This window comes from Pezoporus flaviventris, unplaced genomic scaffold (assembly GCF_033815535.1).
Source record: "Pezoporus flaviventris isolate CSIRO_AGI_PZ_B2104156 unplaced genomic scaffold, CSIRO_AGI_Pfla_v1 ptg000029l, whole genome shotgun sequence".
Taxonomy (NCBI): domain Eukaryota; kingdom Metazoa; phylum Chordata; class Aves; order Psittaciformes; family Psittacidae; genus Pezoporus; species Pezoporus flaviventris.
This window is the reverse complement of record NW_026892577.1, coordinates 11,369,407-11,382,397: the sequence shown is the minus strand read 5'-3', so window position 1 is coordinate 11,382,397 and position 12,991 is coordinate 11,369,407. Positions and strand designations below refer to the sequence as shown.

Here is a 12,991-nt window from a genome sequence, read left to right as displayed (position 1 = left end):
CCATGATGGGAGCTCATGGCTGGGCAGGCAGGAGCAGGGTGGTCCCTGGTGAGCCCATGGTGTGGTGGCACCAGGGCTGAGGTGTTGGTGTCCCCCCTCCTGACATGCAGCCTCCGTGGGGTTCCCTGGGCTGAAGGAGAGCGATGCCCTGCGGAAGCGGATCGTTCCATCTGCAAAGGATCCTGTGGAGGCCTGGCCAGATCCTGCCCTCACACAGCCACGGGGAGCTGGGGGCACACGGATATGCAGAAGCGCAGCGCCCAGGGCAGCAGTCCCCGTCCCACTCAGGGTCCCTTGTACCCAGCTCTGCTGGTGGAGAGCCCTGAAGCAACGCTTTGGGGTTGAGGTCTGAGCTGGGAAGGTCAAGGTTGCCCAAGAAACCCTGAAACCTCCCTCCTACATCAGCCCCAGTGCTGTGAAAAACGAGCTACTTCCTGCTCTGGTTTTCCCCTTGCTTCTGTGTCCTCCTCTCTCCTGCCCTGGTGCCAGTGCTGAGCCAGTGTGAGGGTCCCACACAGTGCCCTGGCACCCAGCATGGGCCAGGCCAAGAGGGAACCCTGAGGCAGAGCTGCCTTCCTGTGCCACCTTCACCCAAGGTCATAGGGAGCAGAGACTCCTGCTTGTGCCAGGGAACACGAAGCAGGAACTGGGGAGGTGGCACCCAGCAAACCATAGGTACAGGGGTGCCAGGGAGCCTGGTTTAAATCACAGCACAGCACAAAGGGCGTAGGGTGTGGTTCCTGCAGACCGCTTGCAGGGCCCGTTCAAAAGCACATGATGGCCCATGCAGGGACCGAGGGCCATGCTGGGGGGCACTGGCTGCCCCAGGGAGGTGTGGGGCACAGCTGAAGGCTGGCGTGGGGGCAAGGTGGGCAGCGTGGGGGGCTCTGGGCACGGTGGCTGTGGCAGAGTGGTCTGCTGGAGGAACCAACATGGGTCTGGCAGCGTGGAGCCAGAGCTGGGTCTGTTGGGCAGAGCAGGAGCAACACCTGGGCACGGGGTGGCGGTCCTGGGGGCAATGGGCTCTTCCCGCACCCGAGCCGGGTGTCAGGGTGGGATGGGGCAGGCGCGGGGCGGGTGCAGGGGGGGTCCCTCCGGCAAAGGAGGGTCCCGGGCGGCTGCACGCCCCGGACAGACCCCGGGGGGCCGTGGCGGAAGGGGCGGCCCCGTCCAGCCCTGCCCACCCGTCCCGCGGTGTCGGCGCGGGGCTGAGCCGTGCAGAGGAGCTCCTGGTGCCGCAGCCGCCCGCCAGGACACGACCCCCGGGGCTCCTGGCCCGCGCCCACCGGGTGCGTCCGCGGCACGACCGGGAGCGACCGCCGGGACCCCCCTCCCTGCCCCCGGCTGCGGGTCCCAGAGCCCCGGAGCAGGGCGCGGGTGAAGGACCACGGGCGGTCGCAGCGGCAGAGCCACGCGTGGGTCCGCAGCGTGGAGACCCCTCGGTGGGCAGGGAGAGGGATGGAGCCGGGCAGAGCTCCAGCCTTGGAGTGAAAACCCCGCGAGTGGCTCCTGCGGCTGTCCCGCACTCGGGGGATCGGGGTGAGTGTGGAAAAGGCTGGGTTTGCCGCAGCGCCCCGTTTGGGAAGTTTTAAATGCGAACCCTGGTTCTGTGGCTGGTTTGTGCTGAAGCTGTGGCCGGCGCAGTGCGCCCATCCTGAAAGGATGCAGCTGGTGCTGAAGGTGGAGCAGGCGGGATGGCTGCTCTCGGGATCACCGTGGGTAAGGAAACCAAGAGGAGGAAACCAGAAAGGGCACGGCAGCTCTGCAGGGACGGGGCTGTCCCCTCCCCTCGCCTGTGCTGGTGCAGGTCGGTGCTGACCCTGACCCGAGTACAGAGGCAGCCTGGGGTGGCCGTGTGCCAGGAGGTGACAGTGGCAGAGGCAGGGTAGGGCGATGCCGGCATCGCAAGCAGGTGAACCTTAAACAAGCCATAAAACGCGGGCGCTGGCGCTGTGCGGCCGGGCCGAAAGGGGCAAAGGTGCCGGAGGACAAGGTTAAGTGTTTGGTCCCTGCTTCATCCCCCACAGCCTCTCTGGCGGGCATCTCCTGCCCGCTCCCCCGCCCCGCTGCGGTCAGGATCCCCACCTCTGCTCGGTGCCGTCCCGCAGCTCTTTCCTTCCGGGCAGGACCCAGCAGGTGCCTTATTTTTCTCTGCCCACATTTCCTGCTCGGAGGCAGGAGGTAGGGCAGGAGGGGAGCCTGCACCCAGCCACACCGACAGCCCTGCTCTGTGCCCAGGTGCTCACCGGAGCTGCCGCGATGGAGCTGATGGGGAACATCTCGCAGCCTGTGTATGGCCCCGGCCCCGAGGCGCCGGGGAGCAGCACCCCTGGCCTGGTGGGGATGGTCCATGGATTCCTGCGGATGGTGCAGCCCAACGCCCTGCCCATAGGTGGGTGTGTAGTGATGGGGGGCTGGCAGTGGGGTGGGGGTGCTGCTTGAAGCTGCAGGGTCCTGGTTGAGTCTGAGCTCTCCTGTACTGAGACTGTCCATCTAGCATTTAAATGCTGGGGTGCTGGGTTAAGAGGGTTATTGTGGGGGCAAATGGAGGGGGATTCCTGACGACTGCCAGCTCTGTCCTGCTTGTGTCCCATCACAACTGTGGGCAGCCTCAGATGGGGCCCAGAGGAGGCTTTGCTGGCAGTGACACCCTGCAGAGTCCTGCCCCATCCTCCCTCCAGGCATCTTCATGCCAGGCAGAAGGTGCAGAGCAAACCCTGTGGTATCTGTAAGTCTGTGGGGCCCTTGCCTGACTTGCAGCCCTCTGTGCTTGCAGGTGATAAGGTGTACTTAGGCAGGACCCGGTTTGGGGCCACCAAAAGCAGCGTGTCCCAGTGCCAGTACCCACAGGGCAGCGTTGCAGGCACTCCCTCCTCCTCCTGCAAGGGGATGTGGGGCTGGCACATCTCTCTCCCAAAGTGGTGGCAGGTCCAATTGGGCGATGCCAGGACCCTGTGGCTGGTTGATGCCCTGGGGCAAGTGCTGCCTTGCAGGCAGTTTTGCCACCCTGGCTGCTGGCACTTGTGCTTCCTCCTTCTCTGGGCCCAGCCCCTGCTTGCCAGCAACTTGCAGGCAAACCTGTGGCTGGCAAACAATGTAATGGCTTTGTGGCCTTATTAGTGGCACGCATATAGCAGGGCACAATCACACCATGGGCCAGCACAGCTTGTAATGAGGCCATGGGACACAGGCAGGACGAACTCTGGGGATCAGGAGGCAGCACGGTGGGTGGGGTTTGCCCCAGCATTCACACCACCCTCACACTGGGATGGGCTGCAGGAGAGCAGCCCAAGGGGAGCCAATGTGGCTATTGGAGCATCCTCCTGGGGTGAAGACCCCCTTGCTCTGGGGACCCCTGTGAGCCTGGGTGCTGGGCAGTGCTTCTGGATGCAAAAGGCTGTGAGACACAAGGCTGAGGTGCAGCTGGAAGGGAGAAACATGCCATGCCCTCACAGCCACTCTGAGCTGCAGCATTGGAGGTCATGCCTGGTGCTGGGGGCCCCTCTCTGTGCAGAGCAGGGTATTGGGGCCCTCCTAGACAGCACCTCAGGGTCCAGCGCCTGCTCACTGTCCTCTCCGCTCCTTTTTCCCAGAACTCATCACAGGTTTTGGGCAGTCAGAGAGTGAGGAAACCACCGGGGAGGAAGTTGCGGAGGTGAGCAGGGAGCCAGCAGCCCAGAGCACCACGGGCTGGGGGATGCTGGTGGGTGATGCTCTGAGGCTGAGCCCTGGGTGATGGCCGGCAGCAAGGGGGGATGTGCAACCCCTGGGGGGGACCCATCCTGGGTGTCCGGATGGGACCCTCAGAGCTGGGAAGACTTCATGGGCACTGCCTCTCTTCCCCTGCCAGCTGTTGCTGTACGAGCTGGGTTTCCTGGTCTGCACAGCCATCGGGCTGCTCTTCATCCTCCTCGTGCCGCTGGTGGGATGCTGCTTCTGCTGCTGCCGCTGCTGCGGGAACTGCGGGGGCCGCATGTACCAGAAGCAGGGCCGGCGGACGGGCTGTCGGCGCAGGGCGCTCTGGGCCTCGGTCCTGCTGGTCTCCGCTCTCCTCCTGTGAGTGCGCTGCCCGGGAGGCTCCGGATGGGACCCAGGGGCGGGTGGAAACGCCGGCGCTTGGCGGCCGTGTCAGGAAGCTGCCATTGTTCACAGGAGCAGATCCCAGCGCGGCGGGACAAAGGAGAGGAAGCGGCAGCAGTGGGGAGCTGGCCCTGGGGGGCTGCGTGTTCCCGACAGCTTTGCTGTGGGAACTGCGGGGTGCACCCCGCACCGGGCTGCTCCTCTGTGCCTCACTTTCCCGTGTTCCTCCTCTCTGGTCCCTTGGCTGTGTGCAGGGATGCTCTGGAAGCAGGGCTCGGTGGACCCTTCAGCCTGGGGTTGGTGTGGGTGGATTCAGGGGCTTCCTGGTGGGAGCATCAGGACTGAGCTCCCCACACGCTGACCCTGCCACCCTTCCCTCGTAGGGCTGGTGATGTTTGCGCCTTCATCAGCAACACTCGCTTCTCCCAGGCTGTGTGCGGTACCTTCCCCAACGTCAACACCACCCTCAACAATGTCCGCATTTATGTGGCCTCCATCCCCCAGGCACGCTTGGGCCCCCTTCCCTGGCTGGAGTGGCTGATGGGGGGCAAGGGGCTGAAGGAGAGGACAGCAGCCCAAATAGCCCCCCGGGGAAGGGTCCTCACTGACAGCCCATCTCTGTTCCTGCAGCAAATCAATTATATCATCGACAGCAGCGATGTGCCGCTGAGCCATGCCAACCACAGCCTCCAGGGTGAGGCTTGGAGCATCCCCAATGCACCCACGGCAAGCAGGGCTAGGGGTGCTTCATGGGTGCCCTGCTGCTGTGCAGATGCTTGCTGTCTCTGAGGGCTGCTGGGCTGGCTCTCATGGGTTTGGAGTCTGGGGTCTCTGCTGGACTGCTGCTCTGCTCCAGATGCTGCTTTTCCCTATCCATGCTCCTCTCTGGGGAGGGTGATGCAGGTGGTGGCAGAGTGGCGGCAGAGTGGCGGTGTTGCCTCTGCCCCCTACCTGTGGGGTGGGAGTGGGATGGTGTCCCACACTGGGGGACCTTTTGGCAGCTCTCCTGCGAGCCTTGAGACCCCACCATTGACACCCTCCCATCTCTGCAGACATTGGGCTCAACCTGGGTGGCACGATCATGTCAAGTATCAGGAGTGGCACAGACGGGGCTCTGGGATCCCTCCAGTGCCTCTTGCAAGGTAATGGCCCAATCCATTGGAAGGGACTTGGGGGAGATGCCAGGGCTGAGAGCTGGGGTAGGTGCATGTTTGGGAAAGGCTCCCATGGGGGGGGGGGGGTGGGGGGTCCATCTGGCCTCCCAGCTGCAGCCTGGGGCAAACACTGGGACTTTGGGGGGGTGCCCCTATGTCGCATTTTTTGTTGGGTCCCCGAGGTTCAGCTGGATGAGGATGAGCTCTGTGCTGTCCCCCTAGAGATGAAGACACTGTGGGCTGCCTTCAGCAGCATTGCCAGCACTCGCTCGCACCTCGAGGCTCTGCAGAGCAACTACAGTGAGCGGCTGGCCATCCTGCGGGATGGGCTCAACCAGACCCTGCAGCGCTGCGGCCAGCCCTGCAGCAGCGTGTCCCTGCACGGCCTGGCCTTCAGCGCCAACTTCAGCACAGTGAGGAGGCGCAGCATGTGGGGTGAGGGTCCCTCCGGCCCCCCGCAGCCCCCTCACCACAGGCTCTTCCCCACAGATCCCCAGTGTGGAGCAGCAGCTGGAGGCACTGCGTGATGTGTCTGACTCCGACATAGCACTTGATTTGGAGAGGGTAAGTGGTCCCCCTGTGCCTGGGTGCTGCTGTGCTGTGCTGTAAGGGGGTGGCTTGGGAAGAGCCTGATGGCAGTAAATTGCTGTCAGTAAAGGGAAGGGCTGGCTGGAGGCCTGCTTGTCCCGAGCCTGCCTGCTGTGCCGCCAGCCCTGGGTGCTGGTGTGGTGGATGGGCGCTGGGGGAGCCTGGCTGTCCTGTGCCACTGGGATCTGGGGATGGAGGGGATGTGCTGCTCAGCCTTGGGCTGCCGGCAGGGATGTGAGCTATATGCTGTGCCCCCCTACATGCAGGTTAATGACACACTGAACACGATCACTGACAAGGTGCAAGAGGGGTCCCAGGATGTGGTGACAAGTAAGCAGGGCTTTGTGCCCCGTGTGCTGAATTACCCCCTCTCCCAGGGCTCTCTTTTTCCTTCTCACCCCATCCCTGTCTGGAACCCTCCTCTGCTGCTGCTCTGCTGCCTGCAGCCCTGGCTGTCCCCAAGTGCCACCCTGTTGATGCTGTTTTTGGCCACGACTGCCCCCTTCCCATCCTCTCTGGCTTCCCACTGCCCCAGGCTGTGGCAGCAGCTTGCAGCACCAATCTGTCCCCATCCCCTGCAGAGACCCAGGAGGAGCTGGGCCTCATCAGGCAGGAGATCAGGAGCTTGAAGGAGCAGTTGCAGGACCAGTTGCCACTCGGGGATGTGGAGGAGAATGTTGGGGCCTTCGTGGGCAACGCCACATCAATGCTGAACGAGTACCGGGAACCAACCATTGCCTTGGATGGGCTCAGGTAGGCAAGCGGATGCTGCCATCCCCTGGCTCCCTTGTCCAGAGAGGCTCAGGCTCTGCATCCTCCAGCTTCTGGAGATGGGGGCTTGCTTGGTGCAGGTGGCCAGAGCTGTGCCTTGCAGACACCTGTTCCCCTTTCCCAATGGGATGCCTGGGGGCTTTGTCCTCCCCTAGCTGGTGGGATGCTGGGCGCTGCTCGGGGTGCCACATCCTGCTGTCTGACCCCTGACCCTCCTCTGCCCCAGGTGGAGCGTGTGTGTCTTCCTGTGCTGCATGGTGCTGCTGGTGGTCCTCTGCAACGTCGTTGGCCTGGTGCTGGGGCCCCTGGGGCTGAAGGAGAACGTGCTGCCCACCCAGCGCAGCAGCCTCTCCAATGCTGGCGGGAACTTCTTCATGGCGTGAGGCTCCCTTGGCTGCTGGGGATGTGTGGGAGCAGTGGGCTGGGTGGACAGGCCTGGCAGGGGGATGCTCAAGCTGTTAAATCATCAGGTTACTGTGGCTGAACAGCCTGCATGACGGTAACTCACAGGGCAGGTGGTGAAAGCATGGGTAAAACACGGTGCTGGTGAAAGGAGCTCAAGCAGAGCCCATCCAACCACCACTGGCAGGGACCTGGCAAGTATGTGAGGTCCTGCAGCTCTGCAGGTGGCTTGCAAAGCTGTGCCCGCGTCTGAGCCCCAGGGTACAGCCTGGCTGTGCTCCTGGGGCCAAAGGCAGGGCGACATGTGCTTATGAGAATGGTGATGCTTCCTGGTACTGCTGTGGGGCAAGGGGTGAGCAGGCTCCAGGCTCTGTTAGCAATGGGGAGCATCAACACTGGGGCATGTGGCCTTGGGTGTTGACAGTGTCTGTCCTGGCAGAGGGGTTGGCTTCAGCTTCATCTTCTCCTGGGTGCTGATGCTGCTGGTGGTGATCACCTTCGTGCTGGGGGGGAACACCTACATGCTTGTCTGTGAGTCCTGGCACAGCCAGCAGCTCTTCCAGGTGAGCTCTCCATGCGGAGACACCCTTGCCCAGACCCACTGCTGCCTTTCTGAAGGCCGCTGGTGCAGTGGAGGCGTTGCTGTGTGGTTTGGGATGCTCCTCCCAGTGTCCTGCCCTCCACCATACCTAGTTTTTCCATCATTTCCCTCCTTTCAGATTCTGGACACCCCTGGCCTGATCCCTGGCTTCAACCTGTCAGAGCTGCTGGGCCAGCAGGATGGCACAACAAACTTCTCAGAGATCTATAGGTGGGTCCCAGTCCTGTCATGGTGTCTTTGGGGAGGGGTAAAACTGCTCAGCACCCTCGGATGCTCCCTGGGATGGGGGCAGCTTGCCCTGCCTGGGTGAGGACATGCTCCTGGTGGCCCTTGCCTGCCCTGTTTTCATCCCTATGTCCCCATCCTGCAGGCAGTGCCAGCAAGATGCTGCCCTGTGGCAAACGCTGCACTTGGACCAGAGAGTGTCCTTGGATGAGCTCTTGAATATCAGCCAGGTGAGTGTGGGGTGCCAGGGTCTGGGGGGCAGAGCTGCAGATGTGGGGCTGCGAGTGGGGATACAGCGTGGGGCCAACACTGTGCCCCATCACGGTTCCCCTCCTCTGGCAGTACACAGGAGAGATCTCCACAGCCTTCGAGAAGATGAACATCACCCTGGACCCCATCTCCCTGCTCAGCCAGAGCCAGAGAGACTCGCTGACAAACGCCAGCCAGGCCGGGCAGCCCCCTAACTTCACCCTCACCCTGGAGCAGGTGGGCTGGGAGCACCCTAGTGTTGGGATGGGGGGGTCCAGATGTGTGTTGGGGGGTTCCACTGAGCCCTCCCCTTTGCTGCTGTGGGACTCCCACTGAGGCTCCCGGGGTGTCTCTTGCCATCCGTGTCACCCCTTGGGGCACCTCCTTCATGCGGGAGGCCCTGGCTCCAGTCTGCCCTGCAGGGATGGGGCATGCACCCCCCCATGAGCCCCATTCTTATGGCTCTGTCTCTGCCTTTTCCAGCTGGATCAGAGCGTGACGCAGGGAAGCCTCTTGGATCTGGCTGCAGAGCTGGAGCAGCTGGGAGACACAGAGGTGGGAGACCACAGCACCTTGGGACCGTGGCCACCCTGTCCCCAAAGCCACTGGCTGTGTGGGACAGGCTCTGCAGACATGTCTCTGTACTGAGCTGGGTACCAGAAAACTCCAGCCTGGCCCCACATCAGATGGCTGTGGTGGGGCGAGGACTCCATGGTGGGCGTACCACTGACTGCAGCTCCTGCAGGGCTTGGATGTGAAAGAGGACCTGAAGGCTGATGCTCTTGAGTTGAGGGAGCTGGATAAGGAGATGCAGATGAGCTTCTCTGGGGAGCTGGTGAGTGATGCCCAGGTGGGGAAGATCATGGGGGTTCAGGCTTGTGCTCCCAGAGAGCTTGGAACCTGCTGGCACGGTCTCAGCTGAGCTGTGGGCTGCTCCTCTGACTCCCCCTCTCTCCCTCCACAGCAAAGCCTGAAGGAGAACATCCACTTGGTGCAGAGCAGGGCTTCCGAGCTCAAGGTAAGCTGCGTAAGGGGGCCTCCTCAGCACACCCCGGTCCAGGGCACCCTGCATAGCACCCTTGAGGCTCCACATTGGATAGCGGGAGAAAACCTGCAGTCTGGGAGCACTGGTGGCTGCTGCCAGACAGGGAGAGATGTGAGGACCCTGCTTCCCTATCATGTTGCTGAGGGCACCTTTCACCCCAGGCACAGACAAACACTGCGCTGAATGAAGCCAGCAAAGCCCAGGAGTTCCTGGAAAGGGAGACCATGAACATCATTAAGAACGTGAGCTCGCCTTGCCCTGCTGCAGGGCTACCTTGTGGGGCTGGGACTGGACCCCCACATCAGGACCTCCCTCTGCTCAGGGATGCCAAACAACATCTGGCTGTTCATCCTGCCCTGTCAGCTTCTCTGGGGGTCCCTGCACCTCTGGGTGCCTCCTGCCTTCAGGGCCCTCCAGGCAAGGGGCTGGGGCAAGCCTTGCAGCCCGGTCACTGCTGGGTTGAGATGGTGTGGCAGCCCTGATCCTGACACAGAATGGACATTGGGTGGGTTGGGAGTGCAGCACCTCCACTCTCTGCTTGCCCCTCTCCCAGGAGACGTGGGCCTTCCTGGAGGAGCTGTTGGATTTCTTTGAGACCTACATCTCCTGGGCCAAGAGCAGGGTGAGTTGAGCCTTCCTTGTTGGGGTAGAGGGAATGGGAGGACAGGCTGCAGGGTTCTGGGGACACTTGCATGTCCTGTCTGCAGCTGAAAGAAGATGTGGCACGTTGCAAGACCATAGCTCAGACCCTGGATAACATGGAGGCCATCACCTGCGACTACATCCTGGACTCTCTGGTGAGTGGGGCAGCGGTGTGTGTGGGGTGGCACATGTGTGTGGTGTGGCAATGAGGTCGCATCATGCACAGGATGAGGAGTACCTGTCTCTGTCTCAGCAAGCAGGGCTTGGCACCTTCCCAGCAGATTGCTGTGGATAAGAGCAAAGGCCAGGCTGTCAGAAGGGATGGATAGGTGGTCTTTAGGGGGGGCTAGGAGAGGCTCTTCCAGTCACTGTCTGGGCCCTGATGGCTCTCCCCCTGCACCCAGAATGCCTTCTGGTTCAGCCTGGGCTGGTGCACCTTCTTCCTTCTGCCCAGCATCATCCTGGCCGTCAGACTTGCCAAGTTTTACCGCCGCATGAGCATCGCCGATGTCTACAGGTGAGGAGTCGCCCACCTGCTGTGACCACACTGGGCCTGGGGTTCCCCCTGCACAGTGCAAACCGCCCCTTGGCGTGCCTCATGGCAGCCTGTGCGGCTGGTCCTAAAGTAACACAGGCTGGGGACAAGCGGCTTGGGACCTTCAGCCTCTGAGGACGGAGATGTTTTGGAGAAGAGCCTGGCTCTGCAGCTCCTCTTTGGGCAGCCCGAAGTGCATGCAAGCCCCTTCAGAGGAAGGAGCCTGGCTTGCATGGCATGGCTGCAGCTCCCAGCCTCGCTCGCAGGTCCGCCACCGACTCACTCTGCTTTGCACCATGGTTTGTGAGGGGTTCCAAACGGGAGCACAGCACAGAACACAGCACGCTGCATGGTTGGTGCTGTTGCCACGAGGGAGCAGTGCTTGCTCATCCACCCATGGCCACCGGTGCCCTGGGGCTGCACCCCCAGCCTTCTGGGGCCCTTTCCCTGTCTCTCCAAGGGCTCTCTGAGCAGCAGCCCCACTGCCAGTGCAGCTCCAACCCCTGAGGGTAGCTGCTGAGGCCCTGCAGTGCAGCCGGTTTGCTGGGGGCTCCCTGTGCCCCCCCCCCACCGCTCTGCAGGGGTGCCAGGGTTTGCAGCACCCTCATGCCTAGCACAGCCCCCGCCACCCGTCCTGCCTACCTGCCCCACTCCTCCTTGCTCCATGCCCCGGCTGTCCTGGGACCCATGCCTGGGCTGTACACGGCGACACGGTGGTGAGGCAGGCTGGGCCATGCCTGCAGCGTGCCTGGTGGCCCCACCGTCTTCCGCTTCCCCTGCAGCCAGCAGCTGAGCTGGTTGGAGACACAGGCTTGGCGCCTGGAAATGGGGGAACTGAAATCACGGCACTGGGGAGCTGTGTGCCACTGAGCTGGTGAGCATGGGGCCCCATGCTGCCTGCCCAGGGAGGGGGCAAGGGGGCTCTGGGGGCAGCCATGTTCTCGGGGCCTGTAGGAGCCCTTGCTCTGTGTCCATTGAGATGGGGCAGTCAGGATGGAGGGGACCACACCACCCTGCAGCCCCTGTGTCCTCGTGTGCTCTGAGGGAGACCTTGTCCCACTGAGGGGTGCTGGGCTGTGCCAGGAGGCATCTTCTTGCCCCACTGACACTGTCCCCTTTTTTCTCCCCTCCAGGAATGAAGCTATGGAGATGTAAGTAGCAGTGGCAGGGCCTGTGTGGGGTGGGGGGGCAACTCCTGTGGCATGAGGGTGGACAGGGCACAGAGGGGAACAGGTGAGTGCAGGCCAAGGAGGGTGATGGCATCAGGGCAGGACTGGGAAGGTGGGACCTGTCCTGGGGTGCCCCCATCATTTTCCCACATCCCAAGTTTGAGGGTGCTGCTGCTCCCAGCCTCCGCCATGCTGGTGGGGCGTGTGGGAGTCTCTGTACCGTCTTTCCTGTGGGTGCAGGTGCCAGGAGTGGGATAGCATTTGGCCATCCCAGCGCATCCTGGCTCCCCTCTGCGGCTGGAGGTAACACAGGTGACCTTGGTTTTGCAGGCCCCCCACATTCAACTTCTACAAAATCCCCCGGCCAGCCACAAGGCATTAGTGCTGCCCGCAGCATGGCTGCGGTGGAGATGGACACTGCACCTCTGGCTGCTGTGCCGCCTTCCGAGCGCTGGGGAACAGGGTGGAAACCCCCAGTTCCCATTATGTGACCATGCCCTGTTGCACACGGGAGGAGGGCTGCCTCTTGCACTGCCCCACGCGGGACTTTACCCCCCCTCCAGTGGACCCCGTGGGCTCAGAGCAGCTTGTGCCATCCGTGCCCCCGCAGCCTGCAATGCTGGCCAGCGGGAAACTGCTCACCAGGCCCCTTGCTCAAAAAGGTATTTATTTTTGCAGGGAGCCTGGCTCCAAGGCTGTGATTGTTCTGGTGTCAAACAATAAACAGGGCATTTGTGTGCACTGCAGCCATGGGGCCGTGCTCTTCACATCCAGCTGTGCACTTCGTGTCCAGCTCTGAGGAATGATGCATGGGTAGGGGCAGAGAGGGTTCTCCACTGCTGGCCTGGGACTAGAAGGCTCCTGCTGCTGCACACATGCTCTGCCCGCAGCCAGCTCTTGGAGTCCTCACCCAGCCCATGGGTTGATGCAGGACCATTGCTCAGCATCACCGGTGCTGGGTGATGTTCCCCTCACCGGGCAGCCCTCTGCACCCACAGCTCAGTGGGTGCTACATCCTCCCCTGGGAAAAGCTGCACCAAGAGTCTCCTGTCCACGAGGCACACTCCATGCTGTCCCCAGCACCCTCCAGCTTTGTATCACTGCTTTGTATCACTGTGGGTTTCTGGTTAGTTTATGGGGTGCCTGCAGCCTGCACCTCCCTGTCTCTACTGGGTATGGTAGCAATGACTTTCAGTGTCCACCCCTGCATGTCCCACACTGCTGCACAGCACAGAGGGGCCTGCCAAGAGCTGCATGCACAGTGGTAACAGATAAGCCAAGGGCAACTTGCTTTGCGCCTATGGTGTTGCCTTGCGCTGCTCCTTGGTGCAAGCACAGGGACCATCCTGAAAGCCAGGACATGCACAGGGGATGTATGTGAGCAGCTTGCCTCATTTACTTTGTTGCAAAGTCCCAAGTCTCTCTGGAACAGAGCAACGGGGCTGAACTGGCCCGCGCACCATCCACTGTCACATCTGCTTTATCGCTTGTTCCATTTGCTTTCAGATCTTCTAATCGCTGCTTTTTTCC

At 62.2% G+C, this 12,991-nt stretch overlaps 1 protein-coding gene across 1 annotated transcript; it reads left to right on the top strand.

Moving 5' to 3' along the window:
- The first annotated feature begins 2,220 nt into the window (after nucleotides 1-2,220).
- On the top strand, nucleotides 2,221-10,603 carry LOC133272164 (prominin-1-A-like). Its single transcript, XM_061458945.1, has 22 exons — nucleotides 2,221-2,392; nucleotides 3,594-3,655; nucleotides 3,851-4,056; nucleotides 4,464-4,584; nucleotides 4,711-4,774; nucleotides 5,133-5,222; nucleotides 5,457-5,647; nucleotides 5,724-5,798; nucleotides 6,089-6,152; nucleotides 6,404-6,575; nucleotides 6,820-6,972; nucleotides 7,435-7,558; nucleotides 7,715-7,806; nucleotides 7,967-8,051; nucleotides 8,164-8,307; nucleotides 8,554-8,625; nucleotides 8,816-8,905; nucleotides 9,035-9,088; nucleotides 9,277-9,357; nucleotides 9,669-9,737; nucleotides 9,823-9,912; nucleotides 10,162-10,603. Exons 1-22 carry the CDS (start codon nucleotides 2,260-2,262, stop codon nucleotides 10,276-10,278), a joined length of 2,349 nt encoding a protein of 782 aa, XP_061314929.1. The 5' UTR covers nucleotides 2,221-2,259; the 3' UTR covers nucleotides 10,279-10,603.
- The last annotated feature ends 2,388 nt before the right edge of the window (nucleotides 10,604-12,991 follow it).